We start from the raw sequence: 22415 nt of genomic DNA, 5'->3' as shown, positions 1-22415 counted from the left end.
TTGCATTCTTATGATTCCTTACTCATGCCTAGGTGGCAGACTCACAAGAGTTCCAACACGAGGTCATCTAGGACATGGGTTCAAGTGCCCATTTTGTTGAAATCACACAGTAGTATGAGTGTATGTTTAGAAAGAAAAAGAAATCGTTCTGCTTCTATTCCAGATTGGATCATTTTCAGTTGGGGCAAAGTCTATCCATGGTGAGATCCAACTTATTAGCAAAAGTAGTATAGGGAAGCCATGGGACACGAATTTCCGAACACGCCAATTACAGAAAGTCGTGCAATGAAAACTGAACAAATCCACTCAATCCATCATTTTTTTTTTTTAGTTCTAAACTGTTTAGGATGTGATAAGAAATTGAAGAAATTCAAAATTTTAATTGGGCTTATACCAAATGAAACAGTGGGAACAGGAACGCCCACTATTGAAACCTTCCTAGGGTATACCGTGTATTTACATGTCATCGTGGTACCACCAAGATGAAAGGAAAGCATTAATTAATATCAGGAGTAGGGCCTAAGAAAATGTCATTGGTGGGCGTCCCATCTCCACTGGTTCCTGTGATGAGATGCACTTTGCCGGATGTTTTGGATCACATCCTAGCATGAGATGGGGCAATGGATGGATGGAGTAGATGTCACAGACATCACAGTGAGCTCCACATAAAGTTTTGTTGCATCGGTTGCTTTTAATGTGTGTTGCAGGGAATTGGCGTTCATAGCCATGGCAGTCTGTTAAACAGGTTGAAGAATTCGATGACCAAGTGCCAACATAGAATGCCTATGGGGAATCTAGGCCACTCATCATGAGGAGGCCATCGCAAACACACCCTTGCTCAAAAATCAGATGGGACTTCTTGTCAGCTGGTCCACTGTGCATGAGAAAAATGGATGGGTTAAAAGAAAAAGACAGCCAACGGTCTATAATTCAATTGCAGACATTCAGTCCACCTGGCACATGGATATCCGACAATTGATGATTGGGCCAGATCCCTCACTGCCACATTGGTCATATCCGACAGCCTGTTAACCAGTCGACCTAGCATGAGTCGCCCTAGCATTTCTCAATCTAATCGATGTAGGGAACAATCTACATTACCTCTTCCACGCTCACGCTTACTACTCGCTTCTGTACATCGTTGGGCACATTGAATCTGTCAATGATGGGAATGCCCGAAATAAACGATAGAGGCTTCACATCCAACCCGTCCGTTACCATAAACTTCATATTTGGTCCCTTCACAAATCCTCCTCCACACTCTGTGGCTCCACCACTCACCTTTGGATTTATGAAATGCAGTTCTCGGTTCGTGACACCACGGCAGTTTGGATTGTAGTGACCATTTTTCATGCCACAGTAAAAACAACGACTAAACATAGAACTGTTGATTGTCATAAGACCTGCCTCCACGACCGGCAGTAGCTGGGAGTCACACCCTGAATGTGGCGATAGCTTGGCGTCTAGTAGCATGGCCCTGCAATCCTCCGATATGATACAATCGTCGCCACCGCTCAAATCCTCCACGCTTTTGTGCAAATTATCCAAACATTCGATAGAAGAACCTGGGCCCAAGAGCTTTACTACGGATCCAAGAGGGAAGGTGAGGAAGCTGATTAGAAGGTCCAAAAAGTCAATTGTGGCCTCTGCGTACACCACCCTGTTATTGGATTTGTTGATCAGAAGCTTCAAACTCATTTCCTTTCTAGTGTCTTTCTTATCTATGACAATGTCTTTGGGGCTCCACTTTAGGGAGTCAAAAGCATCCTCAGGAGCCTCAGGCTTCCGCAGAAACACGTCCGTCAAAGGTGTGGTGGAGACGAACAATCGTCTCAGTATATGTAAAGCCTAGTTCAAGATAAGAAGAGTAAACATCAAATATGTAGTTAGTCTACTTGTCTCAGTTATCCAAATACATCAAGAAACATTTTAAAATTGAACAATTAAACATTTCTTTTACTCTTAATGTTCTTTGAAGACCAAAGACCAGCACAACTCGGCTTCTTTGATGGGTGGGTTTCTTAATAGTGGGTCATTCGTAATGGGACAATCATATGGGTGGTGTAATCACCAATTTAAACATCAGCTTTATAGAGGTGAGAACTAATGAACTGGGCTCATGGCTGTAAACGTAAACCCAGCCTCATTTGTCTACATTTCGAGCGTGGATTGTCAGGGTTGAAGGTAAAGGAAATTCCAGGACACATCATTTTCGATGAGCTGTGCTCACCAAATACTCCAATTTTATCTCTGTGGAATAGATTGCCTGCTACACAACACAACAACTAATAGTGAGCCAAAAAATGAGATGTATGTGGGGATTGAACGAACTACTACTACTGTTCAAACCTTCCTAAGGCCAATTGTAAGGCTTACATTCCATCTAAACTGTTCATAAGGTTACAAATACCTAGATAAACTTAAAACACAAATATCAGCTTAATCAGAGCCTTCCATAGCCCCAAGAAGTTTGTGTCAATTCCTACCGCTTGTTGTGGTGTGGTCCACTTGAGCTTTAGATGTCTTGTTTAAGGGCTCATATCCTTAAAATGATCTGAAAAGATGAATGGACAGTTTGGATCTAATAAATACATCACAGTGATCTATGTAAATCCGACACCTAAAGAAATCATGTTGCTTGGTGGCACATCCCCGATAGAGAGAAGAACAACCAAAGTGTTGACATGTGAAAGTTCTGTAGGCTCCATAATGATGTATGTATTAGATCCACACTATCCATCCATTTTTGCATACCAGTTTGGGCATAAGACCAAAAAACAAGCAGATCCAAGGCTTAATAGGGCCACACTAAAGGAAACAGAGGGAATTGGATGCACGTTGAAAACTTCTTGAGGCAATAGAAGGCTCTGGTCGAGTTGATATTTGTGTTTTCCATTCGTCCAGGTCCGTGTGACCTTATGAAGAGGTAAGATGACAAATAAACCTCACTATAAACCCTAAGAAGGTTCCAACAATAGTCATTCAATCCCCTCTACTTTTCAAATTAAGTTTTCATTAAGATGGTCATTAATCAATTTATTATCAAACCAGTAGATCTATACACGAGTTGAACTGGGTCGAGCTTGGCACAGCTCGGCTCGGCTCAATCAGTAGCTAACCCCAGCTCGAACTCTGCTCGGCTCAGTCCTTGAGCATGGCTGGCCAGCTCGGCTCAGTTCAATTAGCATCTCGGGCTAGTTCGAGCCGAGTTTGAGCCTGTGTGACATTTAGAAGACATCCTAAAAATTAGGCTGATCCACACATCACGTAGGCCACCATATGAATTTAGAAGTTTTCGGTGGTAGTCCATTACATATGGTTTAGCTACGGCTGATTATTAGACAAGTGATTTTTGGTCATCCCATCACTACGGTGGGACCCAATTAGATGTACAGGTTAGATGGGTTATTCACATAACCGTGGGCACAACACAAGCAGTAAATTAACTCTCACACGAAGTGGAATGCTGATTAATTTTTTTTTTCAATATCTGTCCTTTACTTAATAGGGCTGAAACAACCAGTTAATACATTCGGCCAGGTCCCTGCAAAATAGGAGCGAGGACCCACCTATTATATTTGAAAAGGCAAGAAGAACCATGAACATTAATCGGTCATCCTAGACTCTAGGATGTTGCCAAACTCCACCTTATTTAAAAATAAGGTGCCACGGAACAAGGGTGGGAGATCTGCTCTAGAAAGGAAAACCTTGGCAGCTTGGGTCTGACTACCTGGTAAGTAAGTTCATCTGCTACCTCATTAGCTTTCCTAGGAGTGTATGCAATGGAGATTTGAACTTTTTTTTTTTAATTCTAACCACCTGTGCTCACCAATACTAAAGAGACCACTTCAATGGGATGGAATTGAGTTGAAGACATCGACAACTACGTTTGAGTCACTCTCTACTAAAATCACTAATGGTAGAGCCCCACCTGTAGCTGTTAGAAAAGGCAAATACCACACCCCCGACCTCCCTTCTGAGAGCCCCAGGTTTCCTCTTTCCGATCTGTCCACATTGATTTTTAGCCAGCCCTCTTCAGGCATAGATTATTTGATGAACATGGATAGAAGTTGGCTTTGGGGGAATTCCCAACGCTTGGAGAGTCAAAAGGCAAATGGGCCTGGAGTCCTTTGGAAGAGGGAGACGAGGGCTAATGGTCTTGAGCCAATTCAGGATTCGGGAGATTGTTCTCGACGTAGAGCGGGTCACAGGCATTTTCATGGACAAAGATAGACCAAAGAAGGCCCGATCGGAGGCAAAAATGATCTGGACCATCAAAACCTTAAATCGGTTGTATCTCACAAACTGGGAAAAGCTTTTTGACATATCATATATGATTTTGGGGTAGGAAAACCTACTTAAGCCAACCAACCCCATTACGCTAGGTTGCGCATGCTAGATTTGCAAGATTCCATTAGATTAATGCTCAAAAGTCCTATTTAGTATCGTTTTTAGTATACATAATAAGTTTTAGTTCGAGTAACTCTTGATCCTTTGAGTTGTAGGAGTCATGCCAAACATGAAAAGGGCTTAGAAAAGTTTGGAGAATAACGTGGTTGGGCTAAATTGGATACTTATTATTTTTGGCCAAAAATCACAAAGTCTAATTGGAATTGAGTTTGTCTATTTTTTTTTGTTTTTATCAATCAAATTATTTCAAATTATTAGGAATTATTCCTTCTTTTATTCCTCCTAGATTCGAGAAAGCTCTATAAGGAGTCCAGAGAGATCTATGGATTCAAAGTAGTTATCCCTAAGGAAGACGGTGATCAACTTCATCACGTCCTTCCGTATGTCAACTGGTATCAGAGAAAGGAGTCTCGTCTGGTTGATGTCAACTAACGATGGAATGAACCAAAATTTCATGGATGGTAATCTATGGATTCGTTATCTATTGGGAAGAATGAAAGTTTTTCACTAGAAAAGTCAGCTGATCATGCAAGGGCTGCAAGCAACCCTCGACCGTATTGTGGATGCATTAATTCTGCCCTAACCCCAAGGCGACGTTCACTCGCCCATATCGTTGTATAACACAACCCCGTTCTCCGTAGAGTACTTCTGGAGGAAAATTACAAAGCTATCCTAGATGAGTCGAGCTCCACAGTCAAGGGTTCCACCCACTTGGGTGGATTGGGGGTCTCGCTCAATCCGTTCCCTTCCTACCAAACCACAGGGTCCACTTTTATTATGTGGTGCCATGCTGTTCTGAGAAATTCAAACTGGCCATCTATTTTGCGAGATCATTCTAAAATATGTAATAAAAATGAGCTGGATCCCAGAGTCAAGTGAGCCATAATAGAAAAAATAGTGAGAAAAAAATATCTACCGTTAGGATCTTCATTGGCTCCACCTTGATGTTTATATGGCATGTGGACTCTCTATGAAGTTATTATCATTGGGATAAACTGAAAATGACAAGAGACTTAGCCTGATGAAAAACTTTTGTAGCTACGAGAATGTTTTAATGGTAGATGTTCAATCCCCACTGTTTCCTCTCATGTGGCTGGATCTACTCATTTTTTGTTTTATGTCCTAAAATAATCTCGTAAAATGGATGGGCAAGATGGATTTCTCAAAAACATTACGGTGGGCCTACCTAGGATCCGAGGTAGGAACTTCATGCCAAAGCCTGGAAAGAAATCCGCGTCATAAAAAACGGCGTCTGCTTCCGGTTAGAAAGACACGAGCAGCCTATGCCGCGTAGCGTACACACATGGGAAAGATCCAGCCATTCATCAGATGTACCAACTACTGCAGAGATTCCGTGCCCAAAATCAGTTCTCCAAAAGAAACGGACAGTAGAAAAACGTGGAGGACTAGCTACAATGAAGGTTAAGGTCGCAAGTACAGCCCGCATAATGTGTGGTCTAGTCTGACTTTTTAGACCTATACGTGAATACGGTGGGCTACGACTGATGTAATGCCCTGGATCTCGTTCACATGTGCGGCGGTGGCAGATGTGCCCTCAAACCACGCATAAGAGTACACTGATCCTTATGAGCTTCCATGTACCTGCGCGCGTCTCCAATCCAGTGTCCATCGACACTTTTTAACGAATGTAGAACCGACTCAATCAATCTCTGATGGTGGATGCGGAACATCCACTTATTCGACTAACTTGTTAGCTGTTCAATCAAACACATGGCCACGTGTGTTGATTGATTAAGGCGGCTTGTAGTCAAACTTGTGCAGTTAGGATAGTGCTGTTGAACTTGTGCAATTAGCATGTTAAAGTCGTACTCGACTCAAGTACAATTGAATACTTGTGATCCCAGGTGATTAAATAGACTAATTAAGACCGAATTTGTGAACATCAAGTACCTTTCCAACCACCAATTGTTAAAGGTGATCAGGCAAATTATCAGGAAAGAGATTAGGCCTTAATGGATGGAAAAGATTAAAACAAAATGTTAGAATACCAATTTTATTAATTTATATTTGAAGTTAAGTATAATTAGCAAAGAAATAAAATAAGTAGAAAAATAAATAAATAATCAAGGTGTGAAGCATGATATAATCAAGGCGTGATTTGCTCGGTAGGACAATAGGTCATGGATACTTATACTACTCTTATGCAAGTGCACATGCCTGTTTTTTTTTTTTTTAAATTTTAATTTTTTTATTTTTTAGTGGATGCTTCTTTGGCTCTATCCTTTTTTGCAGGATTGTTTTTTGGTTTTTTTTTTTTAATTTTTTAATTTTTTAATTTTTTATTTTTTACGGTACTCTTGCTTTACATAGTGTTAACTTTTCTCATATTCTAATCTTGATCTTATCATGTTAAACACGCTACTAGCATTTTGGCTTTGAAGTTTATTCTTACCCAGTATGACATGGTTGCCACATGACATCTTGGAGACCATTAATCTTGCCGTGATCAGCTGGGTGTGAACATAACTCTCCTGGCTCATGGTTTAAATACCAGACTAATAAGACAATATTAACACCCTCCTGATTTTCAACCATTTAACACTTTCTTGCATCTCACCGTCCATTTGAAGACGCCTAATCCAATTTTGGGAACATCCGTTTTACAGTCAAACGGCCAGTCTCTACGTATGTTATTGCAATGCATAGGGATGTGTTCTAGCAAACCTCAAACACCTAAACGTAAGTTACCAATCCAAGTTAATTTGTATAACAACGAAAGAGAACAGATAAACTCCACGTCATAGTAATTAGGGCATGGATCAAAATAAGACTATCCTAGCCATCTAACTGATATTGTCATTCCCGTTCCAATTTGATCTTAGATTGATATACTTTCTTCTGACAGAAGACATCGCTCAGAACTGTTTTGGAGCGCAAAGAGGCCTTCAGTAGAGAGAGAGCCTGCGACCAAAGAAACAAGTGCAATTGTAAGCTTGGAGTTCAACTCCCTAGCCTGTTTATATTCTATTCACAGCACATATACAAACATCCCACAAAACCAAGATGGACCAGTCATCAGGAGCTCCACGTGTAAGTTGAATATAGACCACCAGTTGTCTGTTTCTCATTGGATTTTACATACATGTGTGGACCACTGGATGACTGGACCAACCAAACTTTTGGGGAAGGGTATTTTTCATGGCAGACATGTGGTCCATTGTTCTGCTTCTTTTCAAAATCATCCGTTTGCAAAGGCAACCAGTGAAAGGGACAGGATCATCACATCTGAAAGAGTGTTGGTGCAATCCCCATAGAGATCCATCTTATCAACAGTCAGGATAAGCCAGCCATGGCTCAACTTGTGCAAACTGAAAGTAATCATTAGCAAATGCAGTACAGGGAAGCCATGAGACAAGAATTTCCGGCCACACGTCTTACAGGAAGTCGTGCGACGAAAACTGAACATAGGTGTCATCCACTCCATCCATCAGTTTTTTATTTTTTAGGGTGCGATAAAAAAATGAAGCACATTCAAAATTCAACTGGAGAAACACTGGGATGGGAACGCTCACCGTTGAAACCTTCCTAGGGTTCACCGTTTATTTGCATGCCATCCAATCAGTTCATGAGGTGAGTCCCACCAAGATGAAAGGAAAGCATTAATATCAGCCTTATCCAAAAGCTTGGTGGGGCCCAAGAAAGTTTCATTGGTGGGCGTCCTATCTCCACTGGTTCCTGTGATGAGGCATACTTTGCATGATGTTTTGGATCACATCCTAGCATGAGCTAGGGCGACAATGGATGGATGGAGTAGATGTCACAAACATCACAGTGGGTTCCACATATCTTTTTGTTGCAAGGGCTCGTCAACATAGAATGCCTATGGAGAATCTAGGCCACATATCATGCGGGGCCATCGCAAACACATCCTAGCCCAAAAATCAGATCCGGCTTCTGGTCAGGTGGTTCATTCCGCATGAGAAAAATGGATGGGTCCACCTGATGAACGGAGCTCATTGATTTTTGGGCCAGGACACGTTCATGGTGGCCCCCAATTGATGAGTGGCCTGGAACCCTCTGTGACACATTGTTCACCTCCAACCGACTGTTAGCCAATCCTAGCATGACTAGCCCCAGCATTTCTCAATCTAATCGATGTAGGAACAATCTACATTACCTCCTCCTTGCCCACGCTTACTACTCGCTTCTTTACATCCCCGATGGGCACGTTGAATCTGTCAAGGATGGGATTGAGTGAAATAAAGGATAGAGGCTTCACATCCAACCCATCCGTTATTATAAACTTCATCTTCGTTCCCTTCACAAATCCTCCTCCGCACTCCGTGGCTGCACCTCTCAACTTTGGATTTATGAAATGACATACTAGGCTCCTGAGACCGGTGCAGTCTGACTTGGAGTGGCCGTTGTCGCTGCGAAAGAAAACACAACGACAGAACTTAGAAATGTCGATTGTCTTAGGGCCCACCTCCACAACCGGCAGTAGCTGGTTGTCACACCCCATATGAAGCGATAGCTTGGGGTCAAGTAGCATGACTCTGCATTCCTCGGATATGATACATTCGTCGCCACCACTCAAATCTTCCACGCTTTTGCGCAAGTTATCCAAACATCCGATAGAAGAACCTGGGCCCAAGAGCTTTACTATGGATCCAAGAGGAAAGGTGAGGAAGCTGAATAGAAGGTCCAAAAAGTCATTTGTGGCCTCTGCGTACAACACCTTGTTAATGGATTTGCTGATCAGAAGCTTCACGCTCATCGTTTTGCCAGTGTCTTTCTTATCTGTGGCTATGTCTTCGGGGCTCAACTTTTGGGAGTCAAAAGCATTCCCAAGAGCATCTGGCTTCGGCAGAAATACGTCCGTCATAGGTGTTTTTGAGACCAACAATCGTCTGAGCAGATGCAAAGCCTAATTCAAGATAAGACCAGTAATCATCAAATATGTACTTAGCCGACATGGCATAATTATCCAAAAACATTAAGAAACATTTTGAATTTGAACAATCAAGCAATTTCTTAAATTCTCAATCTTCCTTCAAAGACAAGAGAAATCCAACCCAGCCTTCTGTTTTGCACTGGGATGCTAGGAGGGGCCTACGGTGATGTTTGTGAGAAATCCAACCCAACCTTCTGTTTTGCAAGCTCATTTTAGGACATGTGACCAAAAGTGAGTTGTATCTATAACTCAAGTGGGACACACAAGAGGGAACTTGAGGAAAGAAATTGTTGTGAACCAGGGAAGCATATATAGCAAAATCAAACAAACTACACGCAATCACACAAACAAGCGCAAACAAGAACAATCTAAATTTTATGTGGAAAAAGCTTTGTGGGAAAAAACCAAAGCAACCAATAATGCACAATGAAAGAAGTAATTACAAGAGATTGTGTTTTTACCGATTCGAGTAAGCCTTAAATCTCCTTCAAACCCTAGCTATGCCCTTGAACTCTTATGAATGTTTTAGAAAGCCCTAATACAACTTAACCTTACCATAATATAGATTACACATGATATATATACTATCACAACCGGAATAGGAAACAACTAGCACACTTATGCAATTCTGCGTAAATCTCTGATGGGACTTTCAATGGTATCGATATCTCTCGAAGACCTGTCGATGACATCGAACGGAGTTCGATACCATCGACTAATACCTCTAAAACAGTCCAACAACCAACATAGATTTTTTAGATTTTCTCGATGGGATCGAGTATCTATTGATGGCATCGACATTTGCTCGATCGCATTGAGTGGTTTGTCGATGGCATCGACAAACCCTGTTACTGATAGATTTGAGACATCAACAACAATCTTCGCTATATCTTCAATCTTCATTTTTCATAGCTCCTTATACATTACCATCTTTAATTTTTCTTACATCATAGCTTTAATGTCGCTTCTCGTGCATACTGCGTCCTCCATTTAAGCCTTCTCCAAGCCTAGAAAAGTTGCATAGAACTTGAACTTCTTTGTGGAAACCACCTTAGTAATCATGTCAGTTGGATTCACTCTTGTGTGGATCTTCTCCAGAGTCAATCCTCATTTATCAAGTACTTGTCAGATAAAATGATGACGCACATTAATATGTTTAGTACGTTAGTGATAAATAGAGTTTTTAGCCAAATTGATCGTGCTTTTGTTGTCACAATTGACTGGCACAGCCTCTCATTGAAGCCCAAGCTAATTTATCATTCCTTTCAACCAAACATCTTCCTTAAACATTTTTGTCACTGTCATATACTCAACTTCAGTTGTGGAAAGAGTCACCATAGATTGAAGCTTCGACATCCAACTGATTGCTCCACCTACTAGCACAATGAGTAACCGGAAGTCGATCTTTTATTATCCACACTGCCCGCATAATCTGAATCCATGCATGCAGCATACTCACTTGTCCCCTGATTGTTTAAACGATAAGACATAATCTCACGCACCTCGAGTATATCGAATTAGCAATTTCACTGCCTCCCAGTGTTACTTGTCGGGGTTAAACATGTATCTTCTAACAACACTCACCACATGTAAAATATTCAGTCTTGTACAAACCATGAGCAATCTCAAATTCAGGCTTAAACTTTCAACTGGTGGATGGCTAATCAGACTGAGAGCTTGAATCAGATGATGGTTGTTTTTGTCGAAAGATCGCCCATTGTGCCTCAACAAACTGTTCCTCAACAAATTGTTGAAACTAGTTTTGTTAGAAATATGGCACCTGTACAGGCAGCACCACTAGTACTTCTTTCACAACGAAACACGCACCCTACTCCAGTACAGGAAGTGCGGAATAAAAAGGAATTACATTTTTGATGTTATAAATTAGGAAATATTTGAGGGCAACCTCTCCCTAGGAATATCTCTTACAATGGAGAACAATACCCGGTAGGTCCCGAGCTATCTCCTGTGGCCGAATCATGCCATTTGGATCATAACAAAGTTTAATTTACAACCAGTCCAAGATGTGGCAAGTCAAGTTCTTAGCCGTACTACTACCTGAGTCTACCAAGAGCCTTATATGGAATAGATTGACCAATAATCTCCATTGCCACGACCGAATTTGATATTTTTCGATCAAGATGGCCGAGTTCAACCAAGATGATCGACCTTGATGTTTTTCGACCAAGATGCTAAAGTTTAACCAAGATGGCCGACATTGATATTTTTTGAATAAGATGGTCAAATTTGATGTTTTTTAACCGAGATAGCCGAGTTCGACCAAGATGGCTGAATTTGATATTTTTGCCTGGTCGAGCGGTTGCATTTATTGAATTGAATAATGAGTCACCATCGTTTTCATAATTTTGCCAAAGGCTAAGCGACGTGCAGGCCAATGTTGTACCCTATTTCTTATCATTCTTAAAATAGCCAATTAGAAATGGACACATGTCATTGCATAAGAAAGAAATAGCATGCGAAAGATCTTCAAAGATATTTGGAGCACCTTTCACAGAAGCACAGCTGGCGCTAAGCTGGATGATACACGCCATCTGATGACGAGGAATGACCAAGAAGTCTAAGAGATGAAAAGCGGTTAAGCGGAAAAGAATGGTTAGAGTGACACGAAAAGACAGAAGGATCTAGAAGACCAATGTAGCAATGATTCAGTTGACATAATCATTAAAATAAAGAAGAGAAATGCCTAAAGAGTAGCTGTAACAAATATCTATAAATAGTAAGAAGTTCAGCAAAGTAAATCATCTCATACCAATCCAACAAACTAATCAAATTATCTTTCCTTATCATAGCTTAGCTCTATCCTACGAGTAGTGGTAATCTAGTAGTAGTAATCCTTAACTGTAATCCAAGTCTATGCTCCTATACTGGACTATTCACGATTCCAATACAATCAATTCTACTTTCAAAAAGGCATCTTGTAGTTGTTTCCTGTGACCGACTGTGAGGATTTCCTTAGTGTTTGGCAAATCTCGTAGTTAAAAAGTCATTTCGTACAGAAGGCAAGTTGCAACCCATCTTCGAAGGAAGAACCCCACCCTCCAACTATCGCCTGATCATCTTATAACCATATTGCGAGTGGCTGAATGTGCTATCGATCTTCTCAAGTCTCTGCGATATACGATCACACTTGACGTATTTTCCTATCTCGACGCTTGAGGTCAAGTTGTTCGGTTTGAATCAAGCTGCACAATCAATTCTTGCATGCTCACACACACCACACATGACCAAAACCAAACCAAGAGCAAATAGAGTCAAGTCCACTGAACTGTCCAACAGACCCAACCCATTTAAAACAGAGTCCTAACTGTTGTGAAAATGTGTATTGCCATATCTATGATTGTTAGAGTTTAGGATAACCATAATAGTGTTTTGTTAACCCTAGATGTGTTACACCCATCCTCATGTGCTATAATATGGAAAATATGTGGGAGCTACTAGTTGTCCATTGTTGTCAATGTCTTAAATCTGTTTGTAACAGAGTCCGTCGATGTCATCGATAGACCACTTGATCCCATTGAGAAGATGTCGATGCCATCAAAATATGTTTGATCCCATCGAGAAAATTTGGAAAATCCTAGTTGATTGCTAGACAGTTTTAGGGGTGTAATTCGATGGCATCAAAGGAGGCTTTGATGTCATCTACAGGTCTTCAATGCACGTCAATAACATCGAAGGTGCACGGTGCGCGATTTGTTTCCTATTCCAAATGTGATAGCATATATATATCAGGTGTAATCATAATTAGGGTATGATTAGGGCGTTCTAAGATGTTCTTAAGGGTTCAAGGGCATAGCTATAAAATTCAAATGAGATTCCGGGAGTTGTTTAAATCAGTAAGATCATGTATCTCTTGTAACATTACTTTCATGGTGCATTACGTGTCACTTTGTGCCGGTCATGATTTTTTTTCGGAAGAGTTTTTCCACATAAAATTCGGATTGTTCTTTACTTGAGTTTGTTCGTGCGATTGTGATTACTTTCCTTGATTCCGCTCTATGTGCTTCTGCAGTTCCCAACATCCATTAAGTAGGCAGCATTGTGTAGTAGATGCACTTGGCCAGGAATCAGGTGGGTCCACTCATTAGGCGGGGCGGAGGTGGAACTTGGCCATCTTTTTCCTCAACGCTCCATTTGCTTCGTGCAGTGTAGGCCACCTAAAGAGTGGTCCAGCCTGAATATTGAGTGCACATTTATACATTGTGCGCACCTGATAGATGGTCTGGATCATTCATGGATTAGCCAGGTGATCACTTGTGGCAAGGAGAAGGTCAAAAGTCATCATAACATACCTCATCGGCACCCACATCCACACTCCTCTCCTCCAGAGCAGCCCAGTCCCTGATACCAAGCTTGTCGAGCAGCGATAGGTAGGTCTCCGTAGAAATGGGGCACACCCATAGATCATCGCCTATCATAAACCTCATTGTTTCCTTAACAAAGACTCCCTCATTGATTCCGTCCGCAACTGGCTTTGACTTCTTAATAAGTACCTCTGCAGCCATCGCTCGTCCACAGCGACATTGGACGTTTTTAACAGTACTGATCAAGGGGTTGGAACCGTGGGTCCCCGTGAGATATGAATCTCTACATATGTAATACCTTGTAAGCTCCGTATCGACATTTAGTGCTAGATCCTTGGTTTGAGTTTCCCATGCACTTCTCGGGCGGAGCAACATCTCCTTCACAGCCTCTGTCTGTAGATACCGAGAATCGAGATTCTCTAGGCTCTCATGCAATGCATCCATGCATCCAAGATTGGAGTTACGGCTGCTGAGTCGCACTACAGCACCTATTGGTATTGTCAAGAAGCTGAAGAGGGTATCAACAAAGTACTCATCTGATTCCGCAAGCACGACTCGGTTTTTCTCCTTGTCAATTAGCAGCTTCAACTTGATAGCCATCCTTCGACTATACGTAAATAGAAAAAAAGAAGAAGAAGAAGAAGAAAGAAGTCATATCACTTTAAATGTTTGATTAGTTTCTGATGAAGCTCAAGACTGTTGTGTACATGAAGGATCGAGCTATATATTTAAAAATGTGTGTTGACATTTTTAATGCGTTCTGTGGTTTAGGAGTGTTTCACCCACCCTTACATTGCGGTGCATGTGCCAATTTCGTAAGGGTGGAGGACACCTAAATGCAACATAAGGTGGAATCCACGGGAAGAAAAGCATATGCAAAAATAGGATCGTTGTAGTCATTAGGTAATCCGTCGAGAATGGATATCTTTCCCACTGGGATGTACCACACACTTCTAGATTGTCACGAGCAAAGTGAGAAATCTCGTTCTCAGCAATTTTAAAATTAAAAACTGTAAATTAATAAAATCTTCTTAAATTTTAAAATATGAGTTTTGCTGATGTTTGCAAACCTTTTAAATGGCACATGGGTAACCAACCATGAATCTAACTGGCTGATTCATTCATACAACTAGGAGCAAGCTATGGTGCAAATATCTCAGTGATGGGATGATCTAAATCCTTGAATGGGGCTAATTTGTTATAACCATCCATTGTTTACAAGGTACAAATCACATAGTTAGAATCATTAAATCAAGTAGTATTAATTTAGAATCATGAGTAATACAAAGTGGGATCCGTCTAATTTACGCTTCAAGATAATTATTGGACTTATTTTGTTTCTCTAGTCAATCTTGACTATTCATTTTCATGCCATTGATCTAAAGCTTAAGATCACCTGATTGGTATGATTTTTGCACCACGGCTTGCTCCTAGTTGTATGAATGAATGACAATGGGTAACTCCGTGGAATGCGGGATACTAGTAAAAACCTTCAAACAGACATGCACACATGTAAATGTAAAATGAATTCTTATGTTAAGTTAATGATAATTTCGCCATAAAATTTCAAAAAAAAAATAAAATGGCAAGATTTTGAAAAAATCACAATATTGTCTTGATGTGATCCTTTTGACTATTTTCCACTAAAATGCTGTGGGAATTTCAAATTTTCAGCAGTATTTGTGACGACTGTCATTGTCATTGGAGGTTTACACGGGCCTGGTTAGAGTTGTACATGAACCGAGTTAGCTCGGTTAACTCGCTTGAATCGTCTCGAAAAAGCTTGATTTGACTCGGTTTGAAACTGAGTTCGAGCTGAGTCAAGCTAATTTTTGGAGCTCTAAAAAAATTCGAGTCAAGTTCGAGCTTGTCCGAGCTCGAATCAACTCGGATCGAACCTTAACTCGAATCGAACCAGTTCGGCGACTCATTTGTTTTGATATTGATGTTGCTCACAAAGTGTTTGAAGAAATGACTCAGCGAAGTGTTGGCTAGTGGCGAGGAAGGTATGAATATGAAACAAATACCCTTGCATCCTAATTTTGATGATGCCTACTAAGTGTTTGATGAATTACATGTAAACCGCTGCTGTTGTTTTACATACCGTGAGAAACTGAAGGTGCACTCCATGTGTTTGAGAATATGCCGCACGGGCTTGAACTTGGCTCGAACTGTCCCGAGCTGCTACCGAACCGAGCCGAGTTGGGCAGTCAGGCTCGAGGACCAAGCCAAGCCGAATTCAAGCTAATGGCCAAGACGAAGCTCGACTCGTTTACAGCTCTAGGCCTGGTAAGGGTTGGCCGAACTTGATGATTCTGGTAGACTACATGATTGGAAAAAGTATAAATATGTCAACTCTCACCCTCCATTAGGGGTGTGCATCGAGTTGAACCGAGTTGAGCTAGCCTTAGCTCGACTTGGCTTGGCCACTAGCTGACCTTATCTTGAATTCGGCTCAGCTCGATCCTCGAGCCTTACTGGCCAACTCAGCTTGGTTCAGTCAGCAGCTCAGATCAATTCGACCCAAGATCAAGCTGAGTTTGCCTATGCAACATTTCCACAAACACCTGGACTATACCTTCAAAATCCCACTTTATAGGAAATAATAGCAATGGTTTTCAATGTATTTTATCAAACGCCTTCTAAGCAACATAAAAACCAAGAAAAAAGGGTATTTATTTCATGTACGTACCTTCCTTGCCACCAACCACACTTCGTTGAGTCATTTTATCAAACACTTGGTGAGCAACATCAATATCAAGGTAACCGAGTCACCGAATTGGTTCGATCTGAGTTCGATTTGAGCTAGATTCGATCCGGGTCAAGTCGAGCTGGGGCCAGCTTGAACTCATTTTCGAGCTCAAAAAATCAGCTCGACTCGGCTCGAATCAAATCGAGCTTTTTCGAGTCGAGTCGAGTGAGCTAACCGAGCTAGCTCGGTTCGTGTACACCCCTACCCTCCATACTATAACTTCATGTGGCCAATCTAAATCACAAGTTAGCCTGATTTTTTTACCTTGAGCCTAAAGCATGATTACATATCTAATGGTTTAAACGGACCTCAAATACACATAATTGAAGGCCGTCAAATATGAGGGTGGGCATCCCCTAAAATTCCAGGTTTTCGGAGTGAGATTGCATATGTATCACATAGCAACCGTACAGTGTGCTGCTAGTAAATCTTTGTGGGCCGCACCATGATATGGGTTTTTATCCACACTGTCCATCCACTTTTGTATTCATTTTGGAGCAAATTTTAGGTGGGTTATATTATAGGAAACAGTGGTGATTGAACACCTACCGTTAAAAATTCTTGGGGCTACAAAAGTTTTAATCAAGCTGATATTTGTGTTTCCCCCTCATCCAAGTCCGTCCGACCTCATCAACAGGTTGGATGGCAAATAAACAGTAGTGGGCCAGGATGTTTTAATTATGGGCGTTCAACCACCACCGTTTCTGCGGTGCGTTTGACGTGAGATTTCGGTTATGCCTTGAAATGAGCTGGAAAAATGGAAGGATATTACGGACAAAACACAAAGATCACCTTAGTGGGTGTTACCCTTAGCGTGGGGCCCACCTTTATAATGTGTTGTATATCCACGCTGTCCATCCATTTCTCCAGCCCATTTTAGGATGAAGTCTCAAAATTTAAGCAGATCCAAATCTCAGGTGGACCACACCACAGGAAACAGTGATGATTGAACACTCACCGTTAAAAATTCCTAGGGCCCACGGTGATGCCCTAAGTAATGTTTCTTTTCCATCCAACCCGTTGAAAAGGTCAACTATACCTGGATGAAGGGAAAACATAAAGATCAGCTTGATCAAAAACTTTTTTGGCCCATAAAAAGCTTTTAATGGTCATTTCCCACTGTTTCCAGTTGTGTGGTCCGCCTGAGATTTGGATCTGCTTAATTTTTAGCATCAAATCTTAAAATGATATGAAAAATCGGATGGACGGCGTTGTTATACAAACAATTCATCAAGTTGGCTCTACACGGTGGGAGTAGTAACACCTGCTCCGCTCGGGGATCGCAACACACGATACGGTTGCTATGTGCTCCGTACGCAATCCCTGTCAAAAACAGAAAATTTTATGCGATGCGCACCCTCGCATTTGACGTGGCTTACTGTGATGTGTTTTTGACATTTACTCTTACCAATATATATATATATATATAGGGAAAAGGTACCATGCGCTCCCGTGAGGTCGAGCTGTGTGGGCCCCACCGTGATGCGTGTCGACCATCAACACCGTGCCAAAAAATCAAGATGATCTGTGAAGTTGAGAGATGACCACCTTAATTTTTTAGGGGCTACAATCCCTTCGTCTAGGTCTGCGTGGCCTAATCAACAAGTTGGATGGCAACTAAACATTCAGGTGGCCCTAAGAATTTAATAGTGGGCATTCAATTACCACTCTTTACTATTGGGCGGTCCACATGAGATTCGGATCTACTTAAGTTTTGACATGATGTCCTAAAATGAGCTTTCAAAACAAATGGACGGCGTGGATATAAGGGACGTCCATCACAGTGGATCCACAGTCAGATATTCTGGGAAGCCGCGTGCATACACGTCAAAGGGCATTCAGAGATTTTTTTTTTTTTTTTTTTCACGAATCTCTGGTCTTTGCTTTCTTTCAAAGCAGCATCGAAGAGAAAGATGCCTATTGACAGCCAAAGCTGTCCTCGGGAAGCTAGCTAGGGCCCACCATGATATTTGTGAGAAATCCACTCCGTCCATCAGTTTTTTCGTATAATGTTAGGATATGGACTGAAAAATGAGGAAGATCCAAGACCCAAGGGGGCTGTACGATGGGAAATCGTGAGGAATGAACGTCTACCCTTGAAACATTTGCTTGGTCACAAAAGTTTTGGATCAGGCTAATATTATTGTTTCTTCTGTTCATCTCCGTAGGAATGACACTATTAACAGTATGAATGGCATATAAACATCACAATGGACCACAAGAGATTTCAAGTATGCATTTCCCTACCCACTTTCTCCGTCCGGAGGCTCACTTAATTTTCGAATGTGCCTCATTTCTTGGGCCCATATCCAGACATGATCCAGCATGATGGATTAACAAGGTGAATTTCTCACAAACATAATAGCATATTATTCTCCTCTTTCTTATCGTGGCTACTAGAAGTTTTTAACGGTCAATTACCACCGCTTCGTGTATTATGGTTTACCTGATATTTGGATATGCCTGGTTCTTTGGATCATGCCCTAAAATGAACTTTCAATATGGATGTACCGCATGAATGAAGTCGCATGGATCACAGTGGGGCTCTGTAGTAAGGGGTCGCACCCACCTCAATGGATCCAGGCTCACCTAATCCCCTCCAAGGTGGGTTGGACCTGTGACTGTAGGGCAAGTATGATGTATGTGATTACATCACTCCATCCTTTCATATTGAAAACTCATTTTAGGGCTTGATCCAAAAAATAAAGCAGTTTCAAATTCCAAATGGACTATACTAAAGGAAACATTGATGATTGACCGTTAAAAACTTCTTGTGGGCTACAAAAGCTTTGGATCAAGATGATACTTGCATGGTCTCTTCATCTAGGTGTTTGTAACCTTATTGACAGGTTTGGATGGAAAATAAAAATTTGGGTGGAATCCGTGAAGTTTTTAATGATGCGATTCAATCAAAACTGTTTCCTCTGGTGTGGTCCACATAAGACATGACTCAACATCATTTTTGGGATCATGCCCTAAAATGAGCTTTCAAAATGGTTAGATGGTGTTGATTTAGGGCACATACATCACGATGAGCCCCATGTCAGGGTCCCACCCACCTCAGTGGATCCGGGTCTCACCTAATCCGCTCTCCAGTGGGACCCACTAGAGATAGATGATCCTGTCAGATGATCTGTGGGGCCCACCGTGACATCCATGTTTTATCTAAGTTGTCCATCCATTTTAAAAGATCATTTTATAATATGATCCTAAAAAGAAAGCAGATCAAAGGCTTGAGTGGACCACACCAGAGGAAGCAAAGGTGACAATGACCTTACTGTTGAAACCTTCTTAACACCCACTGTGACATTTACTTTCCATCTAATCTACTCATAAGGTCACATAAACCTAGACGAAGGGAACACATAAATATAAGCTTGATTCAAAACTTGAAGAGCTTTTCAGCAATAGGCATTTAATCCCCACTGCTTCCTGTGGTCTCGTCCATTAAGCATTATATCTGCCTCATTTTTCTGGCTCATTACCTAAAATAATTTTTCAAAATAGCTGGACAGCATGGATAAAACACATACATCATGATGGGCCCTACGTAGCCCATGACAGGAGCACTCGTCCCTAGCTAGGTCCTGGTAGGTCGTACCCAATCCCCGCCCCAAATGAAAAGCATGCAAGTCCGTTGAACCTGAGGTATAGTCCAACCGGTTGGAGTTGAGAGTGCCGGCCCTTGGGCTGGGCTTATGGGCGCCTAAACCCGGTCCATTTTTGAAAAGGACGTAATTTTTAAGCTGGAGCCAGCCCTTGGGCCTGATACTCCCACTCAAACCCAGCCTGCAGCCAGCTGGGCCTGGAAGCTCGATGGACCAACCCAGCCCATTGACACCCCAAATGGTATTGAACTTTTCGGGTCATATGTTCGGAGGTTAGCTAGAATCCATCCTCATGCATTAATACATAGTGGCTCTAGCCTTGTATCTGAATCATTTATCAGTGATCTAGACTTTCAATCTGATGAGATACCCATATAAATGCGTCTGCCCAAAAAATCTTCAAGAAGAGAAATCCTAAACGATCGATATGAAAAGGCCCAAAAAAGACAGGCTAAGAGACGGTACATATTCAAAACAAATGACTTAAATCATCAGTGTTGAAATATTACACTATGAGACTTTTAGTAATGGGGTATCCCCATCTACACAAAGGTCCATTATGCAAACGGTTTGAATCACTGACTATGGCCTCAAATCCAATGTTTATCTAGTGGGCCCCCTCTATGGAAAACTTGCCGTACACCCAATTGAATTAGAAGTCGTTGGCATCCTCATAATTTGCATAATTTGATCGGGCGTCAATTAGGATCATTCCACTCTTCTTCCCCTCTGCAAAAATCACCACAATCGGATGGCCATAAACGTTACCGACTGGAAATATCTTCTACGAACAATCATGTCCATCCATTTTTATCATGCCACTAACTCTACGGTTTGGATCATCCAATCAGTATGATTTTTCAAGGCAGAATACAAAGCATGGCCTGGACCTAATGGATAATCCAGATGGGTGATGTGAAAGCCAACGAGCTCAAATTCAACTAGGTGCATGGAAAGCTTCCATGGACATGGCTCACTAGATCATTTCTCTTGCTAAATTTATTAATTTTCCAAAGTGCATTAAAATTGAGTAATCGAGGGGGAAAAGCTGAATTAGGAAAGAAAATGATAGGGATTAAGAATAAAATTACCTAACAAGGGTGATTGAGCTTCAGATCTAACCTTCACTGTAATCTCTTCTTCACACCGTAGCTTGCATTTTATTCCTCTTATCCCACAAAGCTTTTGGTCGTCAGCCGGAAGAAGGAAAGGAAGAAATAAAGAGAGAGCGTAAAAGGAGAAAGAGAAATGCTCCAGTGCCCTCGGAGCACTGTAAGTTATAGCCTTCCTAACTATGCTAACTATTGGATCAATGGTCTTTAATGTGGACGGTGAAGACCATTCACAGAAAATAGGTCCAATTCAACCCATCTATTTGTTAGGACCCAACATGGAGTCTTTGTGATTCTAATGTGTCACTTTTTTTAAAAAAGGAAATTCCAACCATCCCATCCTTGAACAAAACAGAAGGGACATGAAAAAAGGCCGGATCAAGGATGATTGGATCATCAGATTAATGTGATTTTTGCATGACAGCCCATAAAATGTGTCATAGACTAAATGAACAATGTAGATTATTCAATTGAACTATCAAAGTGTCCCAGTGAAACTAGAGCAGTATAACTTATAGTGCTCCGCGGGCACTAGAACATTTCCGCAAAAAAAATAAAAGAAAAAGCGGTAAAGCAAGAGAGAGTACCAAAGCAAGAGAGTGAAACAGCATCAGGAGATTGTAAAATCAGAGAAGAAAGCTATGATACTCAGGCACTTACAAATTACTTAAACATAAGAGTTGCGTACCGGAATACAAGTAAGTCCAATTAAACGGTCCAAATTATTTCTCATGTATCACAAACCAAAATTTACACTTATGTGATCATCTGAATATCATATAGGTGGGACACTTGGACGGTTACAAATATTATCTTGGGTCTGTCACTTGGAGCAAGCGTTTTCCACAATTTAGTCGGTTTAATTTGAGCCGATGTTAGTCACATGTGTAATTTTCGAGTGCCTGAATATGAAGCGTCTTACACAACCTGAGTATCATGTATCTCCTCAAAACTCGAGAAATTTCGAACTGTAAGCCTCACCTTTTACCCACTGTCTTTTCCAGCTCCCGAGCTTTACTTTCCCAAAGCAAACAATTTGGTACGGACACACTATTTTCGGACGAAAATACCCTTGCATTCAGCATGGTTGCACTGTGTATGCTGTAGACCTCTCAATACGGATTATACCTGTAGCCACTAGAAAGACTCGTGGCCTCGGTTGCTACCTTACTTCTAGCTACGGTTATAATTCGTAGCTATATGTCTAAGGAATAGACAATGCAACCGTACTAAATGCAAGGGTATCTTCGTCTGAAAATAGTATGTCCGTACAGAGTGGTTTAATTTAGGAAAGTA

General features: G+C 41.3%; 2 protein-coding genes across 2 annotated transcripts in view; both read right to left on the bottom strand.

Annotated features, from left to right (window-relative positions):
* LOC131239076 (uncharacterized) overlaps positions 1 to 22415 on the bottom strand; it is a 63017-nt gene that overhangs the window by 23014 nt on the left and 17588 nt on the right. The window contains exon 3 of the mRNA XM_058236636.1: positions 1102 to 1848. Within this exon, the coding sequence (XP_058092619.1) occupies positions 1102 to 1848 (747 nt within the window). The remainder of the gene's footprint in view (positions 1 to 1101; positions 1849 to 22415) is intronic.
* LOC131240726 (uncharacterized) lies at positions 6953 to 21253 on the bottom strand. The gene is made up of 4 exons (XM_058239148.1): positions 21099 to 21253; positions 13636 to 14254; positions 8549 to 9298; positions 6953 to 7332 (listed from the first exon to the last, which is right to left on the bottom strand). The coding sequence occupies exons 2-4, from the start codon at positions 14245 to 14247 to the stop codon at positions 7228 to 7230; spliced, it is 1467 nt and encodes a 488-aa protein (XP_058095131.1). The 5' UTR covers positions 14248 to 14254; positions 21099 to 21253; the 3' UTR covers positions 6953 to 7227.

The sequence above is a fragment of the Magnolia sinica genome, chromosome 3, assembly GCF_029962835.1.
Source record: "Magnolia sinica isolate HGM2019 chromosome 3, MsV1, whole genome shotgun sequence".
In the NCBI taxonomy this organism is placed as follows: domain Eukaryota; kingdom Viridiplantae; phylum Streptophyta; class Magnoliopsida; order Magnoliales; family Magnoliaceae; genus Magnolia; species Magnolia sinica.
The sequence above is the reverse complement of the archived record's forward strand: the minus strand, read 5'-3'. Positions and strand labels throughout refer to the sequence as shown.